This window comes from Acanthopagrus latus, chromosome 9, assembly GCF_904848185.1.
Source record: "Acanthopagrus latus isolate v.2019 chromosome 9, fAcaLat1.1, whole genome shotgun sequence".
Lineage (NCBI taxonomy): Eukaryota > Metazoa > Chordata > Actinopteri > Spariformes > Sparidae > Acanthopagrus > Acanthopagrus latus.
Window position 1 is genome coordinate 22915135 of NC_051047.1, and position 25545 is coordinate 22940679.

Genomic DNA, 25545 nt, shown 5'->3' on the forward strand with positions numbered 1-25545 from the left:
GACAAAGACGTATCCTTAATTGGTTACTGTTGTCTGTATGGGTAAAAATTGACCTGTTTACCATCAATAAAATGTCTTCTTTAATGAAAGTAGTGTAAATGGTTAAATCAGTTCAAACTGCTGTTGGGAGGCAGGATGCACTTTGGAAACGGAAGCAGATATCGACATATTGACACTTTTTACAAGGAAAGAAACAAATAACTGTATTGCATTTAATGTCCAATTCACAAGAAGGTTTGTAGTTAGCTTAGCTTAGCATAAAAGACTGGAAGTAAGCTGCCTGGCAGCCTTGGGATGACGACGAGACTCTCGAAGGAGCTTTAACATGTTCATAAGAGAGCTTTAAAAGTGCTGATTTAGTTGAATTTCCCTCTCTTCGGACAGAACAAAGCCTACTGTATGGCTTGTTTCACCCCTTCAAGCTAAGCTAAGCTAACTGCTGCTGGTTCCACCTTCACATGTAATAGACTCAGATAAGAGAGGAATACATCTTCTCCTCTGATCCTCAGCAGGAGAACAAAAGCAAATGAATTCCCTAAAATGTCAATGACAGTATAACAGTAGAGAAAAAAAACAAAAAAAAAAACACTTAATTTATTTAAATTTGTATTCCTCGAACAGAGTAATGCCCTTAAATTATGAATATTTCTGATGCAAATGAACCTGTCAGAGCGCGGTGTGGCAGCACCGCAGCGGCGGTTAACTTAAGGTCAAAGAACGGCTGCAAAATCTCCTATTGGCCTTTTTGAAGCGGCGGTGGATCGTCTACTTCACATTTTCCTCTTAGCTCGCTGCACTGCTGTCTCTGAAAGCAAGATCTCTATTTGGAGTGTTTGGAAAGAGCACACACACACACACACACACGCACACACACACACACACACACAGCTGCTGAGGCAAAAGTGCAGCGTCAGGGTCCGTTGAGGGCAGGCTCAAATCATCCTGACAGCTACCTCTCTCTCTCCTCTCCTCTTTCCTCCTGGCTCTCTCCCTCTCCTCTCCTGTCCTCTCCCACTCTCCCATTCATCTCACCCTTCCTCACCCCACCCTCCCTCCCTCCTTCCACCACCACCACTGCCCAATGGACCCCATCTATCATCTTTCGTCTGCTCTTGCGCCTCCCCCCCCCTCGGTCCCACCTCCATTTCCCTACTCCTCCCTGCACGCCTTCATCACCTCAATCTCCCCTCCTCTTTCCTTCCCTTCCCTTCCTTCTCATCTCCTTGTCCTCATCCTTCTGCAGAGTGCCAATCTTTTATAGGCCAAATCATTATTCAGCATTGCTTATGAAAAAAAAAACAAAAAAAAAGGCAGCGAGCCAAATGCCATGCTCTCCTCCTCCTCCTCCTCCTCCTCCTTTCTCTCTCTCGCACTCTTATTTTCTCATCTCCCCCTCCTCCCTTTGTCTCCCTCTTTAAAATGCATCTATTCCTCTTCTTCTCTTTATCATTTACGGACGTTTTTCTGCAGCCTATATCTGTCTTCATCCTCCTTTTATCCTCCAGTCTGCGCCTATCCATCACTTAAATCCCCCTTCCTATATGTCTGTCTCTTATCCTCATCCACTCGTCGTTCTCCACCCTCTCCAGTTCTCCTTTACCTCATATCACACCCGAGGCAGATGCTATCTGTAATATTGATATGAGACAGCCACACACACACAGTATAAGGCTCACATTTGCTTGCAGAAACGGGAGGCTCGAGCATTTTTCACGCGCTCAAATAAAGTTCCATGCAGTGGAAGCACAAGAGGCAGACGTGCACGTAGGCAGCTTCATGGTTACGTGGCTAACACAGTATGTGTGGAGGAAAGCGGTGAGTTAAAGAGTGATTTATATGACGGAGAAGCTGCAGTCAACGATAATGGTTTCACTAATGATTTAGACCTTGTCTTTGTACTCTGCCGCTATCAATCATTTAACTTTATGCCGGCAAAGTCTGTCTCTTCTCTTCTCTTCTCTTCTCTTCTCTTCTCTTCTCTTCTCTTCGTTTTCTCACACCTGACACGGCCAAGAGAGGAGCATAAAGGTAGAGTGATGCGATGTGACACCGGCCTGAGGGCAGAGAGGGGAGAGAGAAAAAAAAAAAATTGAAAGTTGTGAGGGAGAGATGAAGAGACTCTGCGACAGAGAGTGGAACAGCATTCGGAGTGACAGTGGATGTTCACTTACCAGCTGTGGGCATTTAGCAGCTGCCTGCATGTTTGAATTAACATCACGGCGACTCTGCCAGCAGGAGAGTCATGCGTCCAGACAAGCGTCCCGGCACAGAGCCCGAAAGACAACTTTAATAGAAAGCTACAGACAGAGGAGGCAGGAGAGGAGCTCTGGATCGAGGTGTGCTGTTAAAAGGTTCATTAATCCGCTTTTTGAAAAAATCGGAGGACTTCGCCAGGCAACCTTTTTTTAAGAAGGTAATTACTGTAGATGCCTTTTAAAGGGATGTGAACCAAGCTGTCGTCCCGTACAGTTGTCACGGTCACTTTGGCTCATGTTTTTTGCAGGACGACGTGTCTCAGAAATGTCATAAATCAATCAATCAATCAAATCAATCAAAAGTCAAACGAATAAACCTGAAGCTATAAATGTTTGCTTCAAGTTTATAATCAAACCTCTGTAACATTAATGGTCCACCAGTGCCTACATTGGTAGTTTTGCTTATTGTGATGTTTTTGAGGGGATACGATACGATATGATATGATACGATACGATATGTTACGATATGATACAATACGGTATGATACGATACGATACGATGTGATACACACAATTTACACACACAGTTATACATATGGTGCACATTCATTAAACGGAGCTAGTTGAGGAGGCGGTTTGCAGCCAGGAAGTTAACACGGCGTGGGTTCATCACTTTAGAAAAAGGCATCCTTAACTTCTCAAAACTCATTCGACTGCAAAGACACTCCTCACGGCGAGTAGTAAATTGAAAAACACTTCCTGAACTTTATCATTTTTTTGCGCCATACACCAGCAACTTTAACATCAATAAAATGTGGGATTGTTAGCAGAACGGACAAGGACAGATAAAGTGGCGTTGGAGGGTAAATATATAGAGCTCTGCAGAAGACACGGGGAGGGATTTTGGACACCGTCCTGGGGTTTAAGAGGAAGGTCTGAAATGTAAAGATTTGTTGAGTTCCAAGGTGGTGATTTTAGGAAATCCATTCTCTCTCTCTCTCTCTCTCTCACACACACACACACACACACACACACACACACACACACACACACACAGAGGAAGGCAGGTAATGATGATAATATTAGTGGTCTGATTTACTAACACTCCCCGATGCCCTGCAGGTCTGTCTGATCTATGTCTGTTACTGTAGTGTGTGTGTGTGTGTGTGTGTGTGTGTGTGTGTGTGTGTGTGTGTGCGCGCCTTTGAAGGACTGACCCTGATCAATGTGTGTTAAAGCCATAATGAGGAATCGATTGGTTGTCCTGGAGACTACTGCCGGTCGGACACAGACTCACACACACACACACTGTCCATCTGTCTGCAGTAATAGGCCTATTACTTGATAACAGTGAAGTCAGTCATCCTCCTCACTCTCTATTAACTGCTTCACTGACAGACTGACTCCGGCTGCTTTCACTCCGCACAGGTGTGTGAATATAGTATAATATATACAGTGTGTACAGGGCGACGATCGGGGTTTGGTGTTTCAGCGCTGTCTGTAAACACTGAGCTCTTTGTTTCGAATGCTAACCATTGCGTAAGAATGTGTAGAGTTTGAAACTATTTGTCTCCAGGGATGTTCGTTCATGAGAATAAGAAGTAGGTGTTGGTAGATAACATCAGTGGCAGCTGCTGAACTGGAGCCCATCATGCCTCGAAGGAGTTATCAGCCCTGCAGGAGGCATCTGTGAACAGTCAGAGGGCACGGCTGAATCCACCACCTCCATAATTGTTCTTGTTCTGAGCGAAGAGTCGCTTTACTTCTGTTTTCTGTGTTCTGTTTTTGTTTATGGAGTATGTGCATGAATGTAGTCATCGTTTTCTGTTTCATTTCCCTTTCAAAAAAGGTGATTTCACTTCTCTTCCAGCGAAATTTGGAAGTTTTTAGCAATAGGCGACCAAATGAAACACGCTCTTACCTTGAATAAGATATCTGAGTTTGAACACTGAGTGCACAGCTCAACAAAACATCGCAGTTTCCGCTCACGTCACATATCTACCCAACTATTCTGGCCTGCTTTGGGCTCTTTTTTAGTGTCTATGTTTGTCCATGTGTCTGTGGTGCAGACGCTCTGTCTGCTGCTAAGGGCACCCCTGATGTTTGAAAGAAATGTGCAGGTGTAAAAAGACAACTCCCGACCTACAGAGAGAGACAGAACGTGTGAAAGGCAATTAAGACCAAAGCTGGAAGGAGGGAGAGAGGGAGGAGGAGGAGGAGGAGGAGGAGGAGGGGTGGAAGTGCATCTGTATCCAAACCTTTTCCTTGGCTCACGTCAGAAGGGCGTGGGAGAGCTTCTGTCTCTCGTGAGATCCCCCCCAACCCCACAAAACACAAACACACATGAATCTCTCAAAATGTCAAATGTTTTAGTTTTAAGTCTCCTTCCACAAGCTCAATCTGTGCATCGTGAATGTTCGCCCGTCTGTAGCAGCTGTAACCTCCCGTGTCGTGTTGGTGCCAACTATTGTTTTCTCTTCATGTCAGTGGGGAAAAAAAACAAACAAACAACAAAAACATCTCATGTACGGCTTGTTAACAAGCGAATTTCAGGGAAAAGTGGGGAGGAAACACATTCACACTGCTCGTCATTCCCTATGGCAAGTCCCAAAACAAACCTCTGATTGGCTGCAGTGGAATATATCGGGAAAGAGAGCGCGAGAGGGAGAGATGATGGGATTAAGCAGTTTGTTAGAAGCTGTGTTCCTCCTACACAGAGGCAGTTTTGAGGGGGGGGGAAAAAAAAAAAATCTCAAACCCTTCTATAGATCCATCTGAGTGCATGGCCACGGGGCTGTGTGTCTGTGTTTGTGCGTCAGTGTGTTTGTGGGTGAGACAGACAGTTTGTGTGTCCCCTGCGTACGTGTGCATGCTGACTTATGTGACCTAAAGGCAGAGAGCAGCAGGGAGGGAGGGACACCTGTCTCTGTCTGTCAGAGGGGAGGAGCTGGCAGGAGCGAGTGCAGTGTCATGTTCTCTCTCTGACTCTGCGCCGGCTACATTTGAAATCTTCTTTCACTTTGTTTCGGTGCCTTGGCCCCCGCAGTGGATAAAGTGAAATCTCGCATTACTGTGTGTCGCAACTTATGCGTTTAATTCAGGTTCAGTTTTATGGCTTAAGCTCATGACAGCCCCGTGCTTAGGTTTTGAGAAAGGTCGAGGCACGAAACCCACCTGGTTAGGGTTAGAAAAAGATCACGTTTGTGGCTTAAATTACATGTTTTGATCGCCACAAACACAGCAGGAGATGTCCTGACCTCCCGTCACGCTCACAAATGTTGAAACGCACGGTACCTCGACAACCATCAGGCCACCTTCCAGACATGACAGGTCGGGAATATGAAAACATGAACGTTATTCAGCCCGATATGACACGTAAAAATGTGGGACGTAACAGTGGTTTGCAGAAATGTAAGCTGCCACCATTTTATTAGGTCAATTGGGTTGGATGAATCTGAATCTGATCTATCTATCTATCTATCTATCTATCTATCTATCTATCTATCTATCTATCTATTTATCTGTCTGTCCGTCTGTCTGTGTCACGCTTCATTTCGCTGATAAATGGTAGTTTCAAATTCAAATATTTGCAAATTCTAATGTCCTCTCTCTTCCCCGTCTCTGCCTCCTCTGCCTCACCCACACGTTGGCTCTTGGCCACTGGCTATGTGCCTGACAGCACATTAGAGAAGAGCTGGAGAGGGAAAAGTGGAGCGAGAGAGAGAGAGAAAAAAAAAAGAAGACAAAGAATAGTAGAAAAAAAAGAAAAAGAGACAAGTGTTGAAAAGTGAAGCGATGGAAAATAATTAAGGGAAGAGAGAGAGAGAAAGATCTTGTCAGGATTGGAGTTAAACAAAGTTGTCATTACAGTGAAGAGGAGGAGGAGGAAGCTGTCGCCGGGACGAGGCGTTCTCTCATGAAAAAAAAAAAAAAACACGACACGGGATCCGTGAAACGTACGCGTACAGATGCTGCACACACACACGCTTCCCAGTGCGGTGACAGCTTGCGTCACGACCGTGGCGTTCGTTCCCGGAGAAGCAGACACAAAGCATGATGGGGAGAGTGGGAGGTGGCGTGACCCGCGTGATGTTGGGAGCTTGCTCACCTGTCAGAACACACGGAGCTACAGCGACACACATTACAGCGTCTCCGTGCACAGCGGAGTTCTCGTCTGTACTCTTGTCAGCTGTAGCATCGAACCAACTCCTGTTCTCTGTAGTTTCAGGGAATCAGACGGATGTAAACTTTATGGTTGTTCTGATTTAATTAATCCATCTCATAAGTGACAAAACCAGTATATGTGTGTGTGAGTCAGTGTGTGTTTATAAGGGTGTTTTTCCGTCTTGGTTTCAGTAATGATAGTCCACGTAACGGTGACGGCATGCTCACAAATAGTGAAAAGATTAACACCCCTTATATATTCATGTATCTTTAATATGTGTGTGTACAGTAGCAACAGGAAGCGGTGCGTGAAACTTCATCTGTCGGGTCGCCGAGGCCTTCTGACATACGTTTCAATCTGTACACTGTGTACCCTGGATTCTTTAGGTTTGAGGGCGATCACCTCAGGGAAATGTAGAAAGCTCAACAGCGGAGCAGTTCACTGCAGAGCGGTCAGAACTGATCGATCTGATGGACGAAGATGTGCAAAAAAAAAACACGTTTCTTTTCCTTTCACTTAACTTCAAACCGGTGGCCCAGCTGAGTTCTCTTACCTCTGAGTCAAACTTTATATCTTCTTCCGTAACAAGTTGCTCGAGGAATTTTTGTCTTTTCCCGGAAGCTATTTTAGAGGCGGGCAGGTGTGTCTTTGGTATCCAGACACAGAGGCAGCGCTCCTGCTGTGGCTCTGGAGATAGGCCCGAAACATTTGTGGTCAGTTAACATGAAAGAAAGACAAATAAAAATAGATTTCCATTCAGACCCCATTTTTGTCCTCTGCTGATGTGTGATATTCAGCAAAAGAACACATACTGTCCTGTGTGGGTATTTTTAGGTTGAATTCACAAAGAGCTTTAAACAAGTTGCTGCGCTTTTTGTCATTTTAATGTCAGCTGTCAATATTCTAATCAACTTTGATCTAGTGTGCATGCTGAGGAAACCTCGTTATTCCTAATTCATCTATTCCTTCATTTAGTCCCAGCCAGCTTGCTTGGTGATAAGTCAGCACAGCCCACCTACAGCACAATAGTCAGCAGAACATGTGAGATATTTTCTAAGGAAGTAAGAACCAGGAAGCTGATGAAGCAGCCTTAATCCAGTCTAAAAAGTGGAAAATGTGAATTTCTCTGAGGAGTGAGCGGCCTCGGGCAGAGTTCCTAACGTTATTGAATTAGAACCAGGCAGAGATGTAAACCAGAGTCATTTGTTCCACGTTAATCCTGTTTTTTTTAGCATCAAAGGCTGGAGGGTTCGTGCACAGTTCAAAAAAAGCCTGTGAACGGTGCGCTCTCACACCGTGACTGGACCCTCGTGTAAACCCTGACATTCACATGCTCCTCCAGATGCTCCCGTTCTTCTCGTGTTGGGAAGTCGTTCTTCCGACTTTAGTGTCTGAAAACATCATGGAGACAACAAGGAAGATGGGTCACAGCATTTATAGAGTCCCTAAATCCACAGAAATAATGTTATTCTGATTTCTTAAGGTTGATCAGGGTCACTTTATGTGGACAGCAGCTAACTGTTGGAATATAATACCGTATTACAAGTTACACGTTAGTAATAAATTACTAAGGAATATGTGAATTAGTAAAAAGTTTCCCACCATCAACCAAACATTTACTTCCTTCTGCAATGTTTCCATGTGTGTGATGTAAAAATCAGCAAATTGTGAACCATAAATTCAACTTTTTGTACATTTTCTATATTTTTTAACAGTTATTATACTGTGAGCTGTGACTTAAAGGCAAATTAAAAGTCATTTTAATTCACATCTTTGTATTTATTGCATTAATCCCTAATGTGGGGTTCTGGGACAGTGATGGTCGGCCAATTTTTGCCAGTACCCAATAAATTCTCCCTCTTCTTTTACAGCCCAATTTTCCTAGTCGTTAACAAATGTTTCCGTTTTTTTCCGTCATGAATGCGCTGCAACATAAAGCAAAAGGCACGTGAAGGTACACTTCGAGTCTGTTTTCCTGCACGACGTAAGACTCATTCATCGATAATTTATTCTGACAAGCGTCGCTTCGGGAAAATCTTGAAGCTTTTCATTAAATTTGAAGATATCAAGTGGAAAAAAGGAGTTAGATTAGTCCCTGAAAGACGGCCCACGTGTTTCCTCATGCGAGCTGAGAGGGCGCACGGCTTCCTACATTCCCACTCACCTTTTGTTTGTATTATAATATAGATCTAATCCATATAATGATGCTCTGTAGCCCAAAGCAGTTAGAGTGTTTAATCAGTCAATTACAGTGCAGTTAGAGAATCTTAAACAGGTTTCTCCTCCTATTCCGTCCAATGCAGGTGGTTCTCTTCCTCCTCCGCCATCTGTGAGCTGCCAATGTCTTCTGCTGCTTTTATCCGAACTGTAATGACACTCGTGCTTCCGCCGACGGTGACTGCGCTTTCAGAGGTTCCCCCCCCTCGCCGCCGATAGATAGATAGATGCAAACAATTTGCTCATTGCTTCTGTTTTGTTGTCAAATCCGATGCGACGCCTGCCAGATGAAAAATCTAATAAAGGAAAAAAAGAAAGACTAATAACACGAGAGTCAAAGCAGCTTGGAAGGATTTAACAATTTCCTCTTTCTCAAATGAAAGTCTTCTCTCTCCTCCGCTCTTCCTCAGAATACCTCATTAGAGGTTTCATTAAATGTCTGTACATCAGGCGGATGGGGGATTTAATATCATTCGCGTCTCCTCCCTCTTGCAGGTACGACTACGTAGAGATCCACGATGGGAACTCGGAGTCGGCCGACCTGCTGGGGAAGCACTGCAGCAACATCGCCCCCGCACCCATCATATCGTCCGGGCCGTCGCTCCACATCAAGTTCGTGTCCGACTACGCCCACCAGGGGGCGGGCTTCTCTCTGCGCTACGAGATCTTCAAAACAGGTAAATGGATGCTACAGGCATAGTTCAGGAATGTGAAGCAGTTAACCTGTATTATTCACTTTGCATTGTTAATGTGACACATCCACATCCAACTATGAACTTTCTTGGTTCATTGGTTGCCTTTAACAGCCTGTGGACTGATCTATATTTGATGTATTATGCATGCTTACTGGTGGTTTGCCTCTCTCCTGCTCCCCTACACCGCCAACAGTCTGTAACGCTAGCTGACGTTAGCTTAGACAAAGAGTCCGTCAATGTCAACAAACAAGCAACAGCCCCAAAACGCAAATTCCAGTAGTCAAAGCTAAAACAGCAACAGGATGCTGGCTGCACTATTCGTAATGGCCAGCAGGGTTACTGTTATGAATAGTTTCTTAATATTCCCCAAACTTTTAAATCTGAAGGCTACACATAGGTGCAAAGCTAGCTAGCAGTCCGCTAACCTCAACAAACAACTGGTGCCCACCAATGAGGGACTTACATCCCTGTCAGTGTCCCTCACACCTACCTGGACAAATGTGAACAAGATTTTCGGGGAACTGCACCTTTACTGAGGGTATTATCAGCTGTATTACAAGCTACTCATAGAAGCCTCAACATGCTTCATTAGGTGACCAAGCCTCGTTTATCTCCCTGGTATCACGGGGGGACAGAGAGAACGAGACGAGAGACATGGCAGAGGACCCAGGAGAGCCCTTTAGACTGTCCAGGCGAGACACTCAGGGCACTTTGTGTGTGTGTGTGTGTGTGTGTGTGTGTGCGCGCCTCACATGGCTCCCCTTCACGCTGCCATGGGTCAGCCAAAGCGAGACCAATTGAGATCAAGGGCGAGTGAGACAGAGGGGCGCATAGTGTCGGCCCCACAGCCATCTTGTCCTGTTCCCCCTGAAAGCATTCCACACATGTCTGCTTAATTGAGTCCTGAGCCCTGTTCCCCTGAGACACACACACACACGCACATGCACACACACACACAGACACACACACAGACTCACACACACACACACACTCACACACAGAGGGCTGAGGTTACTAACACAACACGTGCGGTTGTCGGTGTTTCTCGCTTGCTGGCTCTGGCCTTTTGGGACATCTTCTGTGTGTGTGTGTGTGTGTGTGTGTGTTGGTCTGTCGCCTGCGCTTGACACAGTCCACCTGATGACTTTAAAACAACAAGGGTGTCGGTGTTCACACCCCAGCACCCCAGAGAGAGAAAATCAGAGCCGGGAGCGACAGGCAGAGATTTGTGAATCAACAGATAGATTTTTTTTGGTTGATGACATTTCAAAAACAAAGAACATGAGACACTTTCACAGCAGTTTAATGGGAATCATTTACAGTTAGTCCACTACAGTTAAGCTCAGACTTTGAGCTTTGTAACATTCAAATTTCTTTTACTTAAACAAGAACATATAGAACAAAATGTAAAAGCGGATTAGGTCTCCTTGAAAATCTAATCTTTGGCGTTTTTCACCAATAGTATATTCAGGACTTCCTCTAGTTCGTCTCTGTCTGTGTAACTTTGTGTGTGTGTGTGTGTGTGTGTGTGTGTGTGTGTGTGTGTGTGTGTGTCCAGCCTTCCCTGGCAGTAATGATGGAGCCATTTGGAACGCTCAAGCTGTTGCCATACTGCTAACACGATCTTGTTATCCTGGAAGGTGCAGCAGAACGTCTGGTTGCGTGGGTGACTGGATTTTGTGTGTGTCAGGGTGAATGTGTGTGTTTGGTGTGTGCGTTACACAAAAAAGAAAAAAAAAAAAAAAGCCTAGCTCTCACAACTGAACTGTCTAGATACGTATCTATCCGCGCTAGCCCTGCACAATCTGCTCGATTCTACCTAAAATGAGGATGAAAAGTCTCTCCTCTCTCCACTTGTGTGTTCCCTCCACTTGCCAACAAAATATACTTTTTCACTATAGACGCAGGAAATATGGAGAGAAACAAGTCGAGAGGCCGTTGGAGTGAAGTCACAGCTGTAACTTTTGATTTTGTCTTTTAATTTCTTGGCAGAATTGCGGGTCTTTTTTTTCATTTTCCAGAAAATTTGATATAATGAGTGTTTGTTATTGAGAAGTGTTGAATAGTTTTGAAAAGAAAACAGTCAACGGTTTTACTATTTATTCATTTTCTTCTTTGTTATTAGTGAAAATCTAAGCTGTTGCAAGAGGACCTTGTTTATTGGGCAAACCACGTATGCGGTGCAACTTTAGGTTTCACTTTCTATTTCATGTTCTGACCACACTGTGCTTGTTGTCTGGTTAGGTTAAGGTGCGTAAACCACTTGGGTTGGGGTTAGATAAAGATCACGCCCAACTGGACACATGCTGATGCTCTGGGATTGTTGGACGAGTCGGCCACCATCCCACAGCATCAGTTTTTGACGAGTTGGGAGCGAGACTCAAAAATCAAGATGTTGTTGCCATAAACTCAGCTGGAAATTGTCTCGATGGCTCCTTAAAAATCGAATTTGTTGATCTCTCGTCAAAATGCGCAGACAGAAGTTGAAACACAGTCTCGAACTGCGGTCACTGGCTTGGCAGTTTAAATCAATGTACCCAAGTCTTCCAAATCTGTCTCCTCGACCCGTGTTGCTATGGTGGATGATGGTTTTGCCTTTTCTCGTCGATTCCTCCATGATGTGTGTGTGTGTGTGTGTGTGCGTGGGGGGGAGGTCTCTGTCTGGATCCATTACTGTTCCTTGAGGTCTGTGTTTTGATGTAATGAGTGCGTGCATGTTGGAGGAGGATTGTCTCTCTGGGTGTCCTAATTACTGGACCCATCACAGATTAACAGTCTGATCAGTCTGGAAATGTCGTGCATACGTTTACAGTAACACACAGACAGCATGGACATGAAACACAGAAGAGTATACAACAACGCACACAGCTCGTGAATATAAGGAAAGTTAATGCACGTGAACGTAAAGGTAACTACATTTTTTAACCCTTGAACCCCAAAACAAACACATACGCCACACTTGTTTTTGTTTACAGCTCTGTTACTATGGATACTATGGATGCTGTAGTAAAAAAACCTCAGCCAATATGAACGCAGCCGCCTCGACGTGGCGACCAATCAAAATCCACTGTCTAGGCAGTGTGCCCCCAGCTGTTATTGTGACCCAGAACTCGCCAGACACACACACACACTCACACACACTCACACATACACATATGAATGCACTGATGCAGGCTGGACGGTTACTCACTGATGAATCGCTGCTCGCGTGTCTGCACGCAAATCTGAACTCGCAACACACACGCGGGATTTATTTTTGTCACTTTAGACGGGTCAGTGGGCGCTGGGCTGCGTAGGGTTAACAATAACACGCCTAACATCGAGTCTTAACCTCATTTTAGTTTAACGTTGATCCAGAAACAAATCTGAGCCTCAAATTTTAATGGTTTACCTTGTGGGGGAACCAGATTTTGACCCAAATGAGAAGTGAGTCCACGTGGTTGCAACCGTGTGAACACATTGCTTTGAGTAACACACACACACACACACACACACACACACACACACACACACACACACACACACCCACACACACACACACACACCCACACACACACACACACACACCCACACACACACACACACACACTCCTGAGGCGGTGTAACGCGGAAGCTATCGTGACAATCCTTCCCATAACATGCTGTTGTTTACGTTCTCCAAAACACCTTCAGGCACTTCCTCTCCTCCTCTGTCCGACTACCCATCAGCCCCGCTTTATTACACGCTCTAACCAATCACGTCGCTCGCTCCTCCCTCCTCTGGTTTTCATTGAGGGAAAGTGGATCCAGACCTGACCCAGTGAGCAGCGAAAGAGCTTAATGTAACAAACAGCAGAGGTGTGATTCTCCCTATTCAAAATGCAGAGCGAACCTAAACCTGAAATTTTTATAATATCCTCGACGTGAACTGCAGCATATTGCACCATTTCAAAACACACCCACTAATAATGGCTTTGCTTACATCGCTGTTCATGAGGCTGAAAGCTGTTTTTCAATCTGCCGCTGACTGATGGGGATTTTATGCCGTAATGGGAATAAGGTGACAGATGAATGCACCTTCTTTCTCTTTGCTAGAAAAAGGTTTGTTTACACCGGTTTGTGTGTCAATATTAGAAAAAAAAAGGCAAACAGCATTTTGAGTTATGGCAGACTGAAAAATCTTCCCATCAATTTCGTCTACGTGCCAAACTCCAGAATGAATCTTGGAAATATTTCCATGCAATACATCATTAAAAGAAATGCTTTGGAGCTTTTAGCAAATTGCATTAGGATAGCTGAAGGGGTGGTTGTCCTTTGACAGTTTAATTTCATATGCGGTAATTTGGTTGAATGAGGAGTTTATTATGGAGGGAAACTCCTGCTGGGATTCGTCGGAGGAGCTTCGGCACAACGAGCCTGCGACTTGACTGACAAACATACTCGCCAATCCCATCCTAATATTCCCGGAGGACTTCCATTTTTCATTGCCCTCACCCGGTTTCCTCCAAGGGTCACAGTTCTCCCTGATTTCTCCCATATTACTCCCATATTTTCCCCATATTCCTCCCATATTTCCGACTTATTTCTTCCATATTTCTCAATTTTCCTCCAGTATTTCTCTCGATAATTACATTTTTCCCACTAAATTTTAACCCTTTTAGTTATCCTTACCGCTGAACAGCGTGTAGTCTGCTGTACTGTTGCGCCTCGCCCACCGCAGTGAGGTAGAGACGAACAGAGAAACGGGGAGGAAAAAGAAAATGTAACCAAATTTCAGGCGCCCTGGAGGGAAGAATTCCTGTTTCTTGCATGAAGATTTCAAGGAAAAGGGGCTGTAAAAACTGCCGCGTCGATTTTTCTGTCAATCACGGGGGAGCCTCGCTTCACGTAAATCCCCGTCCACAGACTCTCTCAAAGGCATGAATGAATGAGCGCCACAGATTTGCACAAGTTTATGCTGGAGGGGGAACCGCGCAGTCCTTGAATCCCAAATTTTCCGGGGTCGGACCACCGTGACCCGGCTTTTGTTTCAAAATCCTCTCCTTTTTTTTTAAGGTCTCAAGGTTGGCAAGTATGCTGACAACAAATGACAGCGAGGTGGGATCCAACCACACGAGCTGTGGCGGTGCAGGAGCTGTTGAGCTGTGTGTGGGCCCGCGGTGTGTGTCTGTGTGTACGTGTGTGTGTGTGTGTTAAGTCTCCTCTGCATATGCATTTATGTTGGAGATCGGTGCAGGGAAGGAGGGGATATAATTGTAGGTTTGATCCAGACTAATAGCCCATTGGCATGAAAAACAGTTTGAATGGAAGTAGACATCTGCATGCCAGCTTACCACACACACACATAAACAGAAACACACTGTATTTAGGAAATATACACTCACAAGTTAGGCATATAAACACACACACACACACACACACACACACACACACACACACACACACACACACACACACACACACAGTCTGTGTCCTGCCCCCACCCCAGAGATCAGTGAGCCATGAGCACCAGCGCCAGATCTACCCAGCAACACACACACACACTCACACACTTCCTCTATCCTTACCCCATAGTTGAACCACGTGTTTCTTTCACACTTATCCACTTCAGACAGATGGGGAGTGAGGAGAAAAGAATAGGAAATGAGACAGTGGGAGGGGAAAAAAAGGGAGTGATGGAGCCGTGGAGGATGAAAAGATGCACGGGGAAGACAGCAAAGAAGGAACAGCGGGAGAGGGGAGAGAGGAAGAAAGATCAGAGAAGCCGAGGAAACAATGAGGAGAAGTCAAAGAAAACAGACAGATGTAGTAAGATTTTGGAATGTGGACTACATTATTTGGACTCGAGTGTGCTTGAAAGATAGCAGAGAGGCGGAAGAGGAGGGCCGAGGTGGAGACAGGAGAAAGGAGGGCACAAGTGTTTTGGCAATGTGCACCAACATGAAGTAATGAGAAGGGAATAAAATCGCTGTCGGCAACAGAACTGGTCAGGCGTTCACTCTGCACACTCACACACACTCATACACACTCACACACACACACATGCTCATAGTCACGCAGACCTGCGCTACCCAGCGACTGACTCTGCAGGGGGGCCAGACGCAAGGGGATCCCCGTGAGAGACAGTGTGTGTGATTGTGTGTGAGCGTGTGCGTTTGCCTGCATCTGCGGGTCACTGCGTGAGGGAGGGGGGGTCAAAATAACAAGCAAATCTGAGAGGAAAGTGGGACAGAAAAACAGACCGCGTATCAAGACAAACAGACAATCTCCATCGGACTAAAAAAAGATCCTGTAGGGGAAAAAGTGGACGACCGCTGTGATGTAGATCATGCGGGTCAGCAAACGAGCCTGAATGGGGAACTTCTGCAGCTTAAGGAGGGGCGGAGACAGGAAACACAACATCAATATTCCTGATTACACCCACCGCAGTTTGTTAAATTATTAAAAATTCACCTGATTTTGAGCAGCGTCTCTCACAGACAGACGTTCTGCCTGCGTCTGACTCCGTCTTTCAGTCTGCTGATGGCTGATGACTGAGTCCGACTCACCCTGGGAGCAGACGCACAAAAAAACCCTTTTCCCACACACAAACTGAAACTTTAGGTTCATTTTTGTGATTCTCTCTGGTCACAACACTGTGTATACACTCTGCTTAGGTTTAGGGGCAAAAGCAACTTAAAAAAAGAAAAGGAAATTACGGTTTGGCTTGAAAAACCTGGTTCAGTCACCACAAAAAGGAGATGGTCTGCCTTCCCATGAAAAAAACACCTGGTTTTATAGATGATTTGTGCAGCTCGTGCGTGTGTGACTCTTTCTAAGATGACTGAGATTTTTAAATCCGAATCAGCCGTACGCACAGCTTTATTAATCTGACAGAAGAATAAACACACACAGTTTCCATCGTGAATCCACAGTAGAGTTTATGCGTCTGGCCTCTGGTGTAACAACCTAGTTTCTCTTGAACAAACTAGCCATTTTTAGTTGTGGACCAGTTTCATTATTGACAACACTCAAAGCTCTACATATATGTGAGTCAGAAGAAAGTAGATTTAAAGCAGTTATGAGCATAAAGTGGAAGTTATCAAGCAGCTACAGAGAACTTCTGTATAAATTAAAATCTGTGTGTATCTGTCTGGTCAGACACACGTGATGGAGACAGATTAAAAAGAGGGTTAATGAGTGATGCAGACAGGTTGTGAGACACATACGTGACTGTACATGTACGCACACATTTTTAAAATGCATGCTGGGATACACACATACACACACACACACACACTTTCTCTTGATGTGTCTTTATTCACTTTCTCTTTATTTACTCATGCAAGCAAGTGAGCACAATAGCAGACGCCCAAACAGACAGGAGGGAAGTGGGTTGCTGTAAGAGGCTTAGAGGGTGTGTGTGTGTGTGTGTGTGTGTGTGTGTGTGTGTGTGTGTGTGTGTGTGTGTGTGTGTGTGTGTGTGTGTGTGTGTGTGTGTGTGTGTGGGTTTGGTCATACATGGCTGGTTGGACTGGAATAATGGTCCAGTTGGTGTGACCGCATACACTCCATAGTGTGTATGTGTGTATGTGTGTGTGTGAGTATTAATAGAGAAGGTATTACAGTCATTCAGAGATGAAGAGCCCGAGATTACACTCCAGATCAGTGTGTGTGTGTGTGTGTGTGTGTGTGTGTGTGTGTGTGTGTGTATAACTGCAGGACCACCCAACCGTGACTCTATCAACAGATTCCACATCAGTCCTCCTCACTCCTGGTTTTCTGTCTTTTTCACCCACAGATCTTCGGTTCTCTGTCTCTATCCCTGAGCTCAGTTTCATTTCCCACTCTGTTTTTTTTTTCTTCTTCCTTTTCTCTGTTTTTATTTGTTTTCTTCTGTCTCACTTTGATTTTTTTATTTTTTATTTATCTTTTTTTTTTGTTCTCTTTGTTGATCCTCAAAGAGCCCGTGTCTCTGTCGGGGTAAAGGTTGCTCCTACATTTTCCAGAGAGCTGGTAGAGAGACCGCATCCTGCTCAAGAGCACTTTAGACACATTTGTCTGTTATGAACACCTGAACTTTTTTTGATTTTTGATATTATCACTCGGTCGATCTTTGTATTGTTGTCTTCAGAGGTGACAGAGTCAGAAGTTGTGTTACTTCTCTGGAGCTGCTACACTGGATTAATAATTGATCATATTCAGCATTGGCACTTCACTCTTGGGTTTGGTGTTTACCCAAAATAATCACATCTACATACAAGGATTCATTTCAAAACTGAGTGGGGGCACATTTGAGCATCAAACACTTTATTTCCTGGATGTTTTATGCCCCTTTTTTGGCCCTTTCTGCAACAATATAAACTGAAATTGTCTTTATTGAATTACTTTTTGAATGTAACCAGGTTGGTCCAGGTTGAGATCACACAGGACAGCTGACCAAGAATGGCATCAACACACTAACAACACTAACAACAAATGCACAGATCTAATAACCACCTTTACATGTTGCCCAACAGTCACATTAACTGTGTTTAAAGTGGAATTAATATCGCAAAGCAAGACTTAAATTTGATCAATATAGATAAATTATTCAGTTTGCTGTGAGTTCCTCTAAAAAGAGTCACGTCGAGCATCGGCCCAGAATAGAGTGAATTATATATATAATAATCTGACGTCTGTGCCCTTTTCTGTGCTCACGCTTTTCACATTCATTGAGTCACACCAACCTCAAAACTGCTTTAAAATACGTTTTCTATTTAATATTTGTCTCTTGATATGCACTTGGTGTCTGTGTCCTCGTCGCAGGTTCAGACTGTTCCCGTAACTTCACCAGTCCTACGGGCGTCATCGAGTCCCCGGGCTTCCCCGACAAGTACCCGCACAACCTGGAGTGCTCCTTCATCATCATCGTCCCGCCCAGCATGGACGTGACCCTCAGCTTCCTCACCTTCGACCTGGAGAACGACCCCCTGCCGGGCGGAGACGGGGACTGCAAGTACGACTGGCTGGAGGTGTGGGACGGGCTGCCGGGAGGTAAGGCTGCCGATCGCGATGCGTTTTTGAGTTTTTTTGGGTGATGAGCCGTTTTCACGAGCCGACACTGTGAGCGCAGTTAAAACAGTGTGTACTCTGCCCTGCCTACATCATTATCGACTGAGGTGGAGTAGCAGATATTTTAGTAGCGCTGCGTTGGTAGATGAAAGCTGAGCTTACAGGCAGGATGCTGGCACCCACTGTGGAGAGACAACATAAGTTTTCAAGGGGGGAAAAAAAAGCAGGAGTCGCTGAGAGGAGGGAGAAAAGAGAAGGAGGTGAGAGGAGGTGGAGGAGGAGGAGGAGGAGTGCTGGGATATTTCTGGTCTAGCTGCTGGGAGGACTGGAAGAGTTAAGACGGACAAATCCAAGGCACAAAGACCTTGGATCTGGTTTCAAGCGATGGAATAGGTATAGAGAGAAAAGAGGAGCACTGGGAGGGCAGCGAAGGTTCCTAGACTGCTGGGAAGACTGGAACAAAGGGAGGAGATGTGGAGATGAATAAAGAGAGGGCCAGAGGACCTCTGGTCTGCCTCAGAGAAGAGGAGGATTTGAAGGAAGTTCAGCAAGTGGAAGATTTGTGCGAGAAAATAAAGATTTGCTCCGGGATTTTATACCATTTCATTTCAGTTTTTGGTAACTGTGTTTGTGCAATAAATACCATCTTTTTTTTTTTTTTAGTTGTACACGTTGAACAAATTGACTGGGGACATTTTTTTTTTTTTTAATAGCTTAACTCCTAAATCTTGTGAGGTACTTAACAACAGAGACTGAACAGCTTTAGTAGCAAAGGAGAGCCAAACAACTGCGCTTTCGTTCTTATGAATAACTCTTCTATAAATATGAATTCAGCCCGAGGAAGAGAGAAGAAGTCAGGGAGGCGAGAGGGCGGATAGAAAAGGAGAGGTGAGAAGAAGCCACAACACCTTTGGTCCCTCTTTGCGGTGGGATTAAACAGGAGATGAGAGGAGTTAAGCAGATTCGAAAATGAAGATGACCGAAAAGGCAGAGAAACGAGAGGGTACGGTAGAGGAGGAGGGGAGGGAGAGGTCGCTGCCTCCGACCGACGGAGAGAGAAGCGAGAACGAAAGCAGAGGAAGGAAAGTGAAATGAAGTGGGAGGAGGTTGAAAGGCGAAGGAAAACGCACAGGATGAGATTCAGAGGGGAAGGACTCGGAGTCCGGAGCAGGAAGAGACGACAGGCAGGGAGGAGAAGGAACGTGTGCCGGACGAAGGAAAGGAAAGATCGTTCGATTCAAAGGGAAAGAGAACGAGTGCAAAGAATCAGTCAAGAATGTGTTTGTTTTGTCTGTACAAATGTGTGACAGAAGAGACTCAACTACTTCAAGTGTTCGTGCTTGAGTAATCATTTATTTTCTACCTTTGACCTTTACTGGCTACTTCTTAACACACATTTCTGGACTTTCTGCTCCTCACATTTTCAAAAAAAGTCTCATTACTTTAGCTTAAATGCATTTGAGGGGAATGACGCCGGTGCACATCACACACGGACGGAAGTCGAGAGTTGAATTGGGATGAAATGTGTCTCATATCTGCAGAGACCCTGCAGCCCTCTGCCTGGATTTTCTTTTCTTTTTCTCAGTTTGTTGCTGCTCGGGACGCTTTACCATCCCCCCCAAAAAAATGTCAGAATTTGACGTCCTGGGAATGAAACTCAACAGTCCACTATTCTCACAGCCGGGACAAATCCTACTAATTCTATCTTTTAGTCTTTGAATTATACTAACGTGACATGAGGCTCAGTCAGCTTTGCACAGAAATGTCCTTCAGAGGGACACTTGTGACTTTTATACTACTTCTTACTTTTACCTGAGTAAAGATGTTGAATCAGTGCCTCTACGTCTACCAAAAATGAAAGGCCACTTACTCACACAACCACAATGTGAGAGTATTAAAGGAGGGGTGGAGGGCCAGTGGTGCTGCTATTATCATGTTTCTGTGTTTGTGTTACCACATATGTGTTCTCGGGGGTCAAGCGAGGGACAAACGTGTCGACTCTGCTGAAATGAAAATTCAGAGTGAGGACGAGAAACAAGCCGATTTTTGTCTGCTAGAAATATTGAATATTAGATCCTAAAATATATATATATATATATATATATATATATATATATATATATTCAGTTTGTTTCACCAGAATTTTATGCAAACACGGGTCATCATTTATAGAGATCCTCTCTGCGGATTTGAGCTCCCCCCCTTTTTTTTTTCTTTTTCCTCACCACTATCAAGCAAAGAGTTATTACTGTTATTTGCTCAAGAGCCCTATTTCAAACATCCACCCATTCCAAAAGGGAAGGAAAAAAAATCAATAGCGCTGATCGATTGCTGGCTGTTTTCTCGTTTTCCTCCTCCACCTCCTCCACAAGCCTCCTCTGTGTGTGTGTGTGTGTGTGTGTGTGTGTGTGTGTGTGTGAGAGAGAGAGAGAGAGTGTAAGAGAGGAGTCAGGTCACACACACACACTCACACACACACACACACACACACACACCCCGGGGCTCTAAATCACACTCATCTGTTTGTGTTGACGTGTACAAGTTGTGGTATTAGAAAAGAAGACAGTAGAGGAATCACTTAGATCTTTGGATTTACACTCTCTCTCTCTCACACACACACACACACATATATATATAAATAGCACACATTGTAAAAACCATGTCCAGTCCACAGATAGAGTTGATAGATGAAGGGAGAGAGAGGTGGTGACACGAGAGGGCGGAGCGATGAGCAGATGTCAGCGGAGGAGGGAAGCGATAGAGATAATGGAGGGAAAAAGAGAACAAACAAACACACGTTAGGATTTTGCCCCTCGAAATGATACGGTCGCTTCCCACCAACGATGATGACATGTAGAAGTTGGGGGCAGACTGGCGGCTAATCCGATACCTCTTCCCTAATCGACAGTGGGCCCTCTGATTGGTCGATACTGCGGGACCAGCGTGCCCCCTGAGATCCAATCATCGACTGGGATTCTGTCTCTGTCCTTCCACACTGACATGGCCGTGGCTAAGGATGGCTTCGCCGCTCGATACAACATGACACACAAGGAAGTCAATGAGGGTAAGATGAAGTTTTTCTATTCATTTATTTATTTATTTTTCAAAGAATATTTGGTCTAAATCTTTCCCTCTCTTCTTCCCTCCTTCCGTCCTCTGGCAGCTTTCCACTGCAGCCAAGCGTTCGGTATGGAGTCCGGAAAGATCTCCAACGACCAGATCACGGCCTCGTCCAGCTTCTACGATGAACACTGGCTGCCGCAGCAGGCCCGACTCAACTACAACGACAACGGGTGGACGCCTAACGAAGACAGCAACAGAGAGTACATACAGGTACGAGTCGGTCTTCAGCTGGAACCGGTGGTGCGAACAGAGTGGGACTCATGTTGCTGATTAACATATCTGGCACGGTGCATAACATGACAAGTCACTTCGTTCAGATTAAAGAAAGATTTGGGTGATTTTGGGTGTTGGAAGCTATGTTGAAGCAAAAACCATATATCTTAGGAGTCGCGAAAAACAATCGGAAAAGTCTGCAGTGAATTAAAGCATGAAATTCAACATCATTGAATCATCATGAACTTCTGTCTTGTCATGGAAGCCAGTCATTAGATTATGTTAGCGGGCTTCATTTCTAAACTAATGATAGCTGCTGTTGGCACTGAGACGAGGCAGTCGAGACTCTACCATTCACATCCTTCGGACTGTCGTTGAAAATCAGACTCGAGTCCTTCGCAAAGAAATCCACAACGACTTTGTTGTTCATCACCAACTTATAACTGGGAAAACAATGCAGCAAAACCTTGAGGAAAATGTAAAGTTTCTATTTTTTATCAGCCACAAATCCAAGATCCTGATCCTGAAACACAGCCGTACTACTCTTCACCCTACCTAAACTAAAAACAGATTGTGTTTTAATAGCATGGTTTTTTTTTCCCCGCTTGTGTTGACATGTCGCACATAATAACTCCACCACAGCTATATTTGTGTGTGTGTTAGCGGGCAGGAGGTGTAGTGATATCCAGGTTTAGCGGGCTAGATGCCGGGGGTAAGGCATTGTTTCCTGTGTTCTATCACCGCGCCAACTTTGTGCCATCCCCGCGCCTGAGCCTGAGTTACGAGGCTGCCTGGCTGAGAGGAGGGGAGGCGAGCGTGAGGTTCACTCGCCCCTCAGAGAGAAACGAATTCAGACCGTCCACAAACAGCACGTTATCTTGTGTTGTTTTGTTTTGTTTTGTTTTTTTTAATAGAAGCGTTGACGTCAGGTGCTTCCCTTCATTAGGTTATCAGCTTGAACCCTTCCTGTACTCATATCCGAGGCAGTCTTCTTTTGAGCTGCAATGATTAGTCTATTAATACATCAGTAGAAAGAAAGAAAATTAGTTTCCAGCTACAGTATTTATAATTGATCGGTCGTTTCAGTCCATTTTCAAGCAATGAAAGTCACAACATGACTGTATTTAGGAGCTGGCAGCGCTTGGTTTTACATATAAAAGCAGTGGCTGTTTGATTAATTGATTTATAAATTGAAACGAAATTAATTGCCAACTATTTTGGTACTTTGGTTCAGTCACTTTTCAAGAGTGAAAGTCAAATATGTAAATTTGAGGCTTTTCTTTGTATTTCTTTTTTTCTTTTCATTTGTGGTGATTGAAGCAAGCACTCAGTTAAGGTTAGGAAAAGTTCATCTTGGTTTTTTTTGTACTTGTCTGCATTTGTCATTTATGGCGTTACATGAAGAGTCTCTGGGTTTTTAGACTGTTGGCTGGACAGAGGAAGCAGTTTGAAGATGTCACTTGGAGCTCATGGAAAACTGTGATGTGCATTTCTCCCAGTTGTCTGTCATTTTATAGACTTAACGATAATCAATCAGTCTAGAAAACAAGTTTCTGAGACCAAGAAGCTCACATCATCTCCACAACCGTTTTCCATAATTCACCAGTTGGTCAGGTTTAGAGCTGTCTGGCTTGGCTCAAAACCTCACACCACAAAAAAAAGAAGCTTGTGAGATTAAGGTTTGCTAACATATTCCATCGTCTTGAAATCCCTGTGATTAGATTAGCCCGAGATGTGCTGCTTCGGAGGAATGATCAAGAGTTTTGTTTGGTGACGGATCAGTGTTTTGCTGAAAGAGAGAGAGAGAGAGAGAGAGAGAGCGAACCAGACGAGCAGCTCATCTTTCAGATTAGATGACACGGCCGCAGACAGATGTGGAGTAGAAGCAGTAGTTGTGATTGTCGGAGCTCCGCTGAGGCTAAAAGTCCGGGCCAGCAAACACAGGAAGGGACCGCGGCCAAGAGGCGGCGGCGAGGCCAAGGTCCCATCAGTGGGACGCTTCCTTCCTGTCTCTCATCACTCTGTCCGGCTTGTCTGAAAATTAGCTGACATGAAAGAATCACTTAAAGGTTCGCCATGTTTTTCCCCACTGCCTGTGTTTTCTCCCCGGCCTCCTGATTATGGTTTTATTGTGCGTGACGCATCAGATCAGAACTCGACATAAAATGAACTTTCTCCCTCCCTCATGTTGTCTTTCCTGCCTCCATCTCTCTCTCTCTCTCCGGTCGCCGGTGTTGTGGTCGAGGCGGCTGCGTTCCACGGAGGCTCTCAGCTGTTCGCCTTCGTTAACACCTAGCACCAAGCGCCTGTGTCCGTGTGTGTGTGTGTGTGTCCATGTGAGTGTGTTTGTGTGCGGCCTCCTGTCTTGACAAGCAGCTGTCGTAAATGCCAACATGCCTCTCCTTCTTGCATCTCGCACCCCCGTGGTCTCTTATAACAGAGTGTGTGTGTGTGTTTGTGTGCGATTGTGTTTTTGGTGTGTGTTTGCTGAGGCATGTGTGTGTGTGTGTGTGTGTGTTGCTATGTTGGCTCAAGAGCCCCGTGTGTGGTTTTAAAAATCTCTCTCTGGGCTCCTGCAGATTATATTGTTCCTGTTCTGTTCTGTTCTGTTCCGTGATCCGGTCCGGTGAGGTGTGGTGCAGATTGATGGTGTGAGTTCTGGTGGCCGTGTTATTCTAACAACTCTGTGACTGATGAGAAGCCCCTTCCCGAGAAGCCTCACTTAGCATCTCTCTCTCCCTCCCTCTCATATTCATTCATTCTCCACCTCCCTCTCGTCTTCCTCCTCTACTCCTCACCCCTCCTCTCCTCATCCATTCGTCTCCTTAGTTCCGGACTATCGATTAGTTGTCTTGGTGGATCTCTGTCTGGCCCTAAGCGTGGACGTGTGTGTGTGTGTGTGTGTGTGTGTGTGTGTGTGTGTGTGTGGAAGTAATCTAAAACACCTGTCTCTCTGACACATAACAAATGCAGCATTTCACCACCCCCGGTGTTTTGTACTATACCCCAGCGGGACAGCACACACACACACACACACACACAACAAGTTTCTGATTAATCTACAGGTTTCAGCAGCTCCAGTGGAGGAGAATAAATGTTATAACCTGCAGAAGAACCTTTCTCATCTTCTGCTCTTCATCCGCCCGCAGCCTCTCTTTGTCTTTATTCCCTCTCCTCTCCCATGTAAAACCTCATTTTGTGAAGCGGAGGGTCGGATTCTGCAATCACTGTCCCAACGCAGCAGAGAACATAAATCAAGTAACAGGAGAAAAGTGCTTCAAAGCAGTTGCAGGTGTGCTGTAAACTGTAAATGTAACAACTGTACTACAGCCTTTACAAAAAAAAAAAAAACATGTTAAAGCAGGAGTTGCGGCAAAATTCCCGTCCTTACTTTTATTTTCTGAGTGTGGGAAGTTTCTCTGAGGCTGTGCCGGTGAGGAACGTAGGAGTTACTGAAAAACACACGGCCGCCCTGCGTCGGAAAGTGTCGAAAGATCAACTTTTGCGAGAATTGCAGCCCGACGCTGCTGCCAGTCATTATAAGTCGGGCAGACAACAGTGTTGCTGCTCAAACCGTTCACAGTAAATTCAAGGAAATGACGACACAGATTCCACTGGGCACGTGTCCGTTTCCTGTGCCTGTGCATCCAGCTCGATCTTCCCCGTGTAGATCAACGCAGCTGTGGTCCACTTTGGTCTGAGAGCCTCTTCTGTGGTGCAGCCGGTGGAAACACAACACTGTGTTGCTCCGCCACAGACCAGATGAAGGTACAGCCCTGCGCTTAACGCTCCAACGCCTGAATTGGTCTGAATGAGGCCTTAGCGTCAATCACATCGCTGGAAAGCATGACCATTGTTTCTCTTTGTCCTCCTCTCCTGCACCTTGCGTCACCTTTTTGCCTGTGATTATTTAGAGGAAATCCTT

The 25545-nt window shown here is 45.1% G+C and overlaps 1 protein-coding gene across 3 annotated transcripts in view; it reads left to right on the forward strand.

Annotated features, from left to right (window-relative positions):
- Positions 1–25545, forward strand: part of LOC119026056 (neuropilin-2-like) — a 103369-nt gene that overhangs the window by 19620 nt on the left and 58204 nt on the right. For all 3 annotated transcript variants that reach the window (XM_037110146.1, XM_037110147.1, XM_037110148.1), the window contains exons 3-6: positions 9073–9254; positions 18039–18266; positions 21193–21348; positions 21448–21617. In XM_037110146.1, the coding sequence (XP_036966041.1) occupies positions 9073–9254; positions 18039–18266; positions 21193–21348; positions 21448–21617 (736 nt within the window). The remainder of the gene's footprint in view (positions 1–9072; positions 9255–18038; positions 18267–21192; positions 21349–21447; positions 21618–25545) is intronic.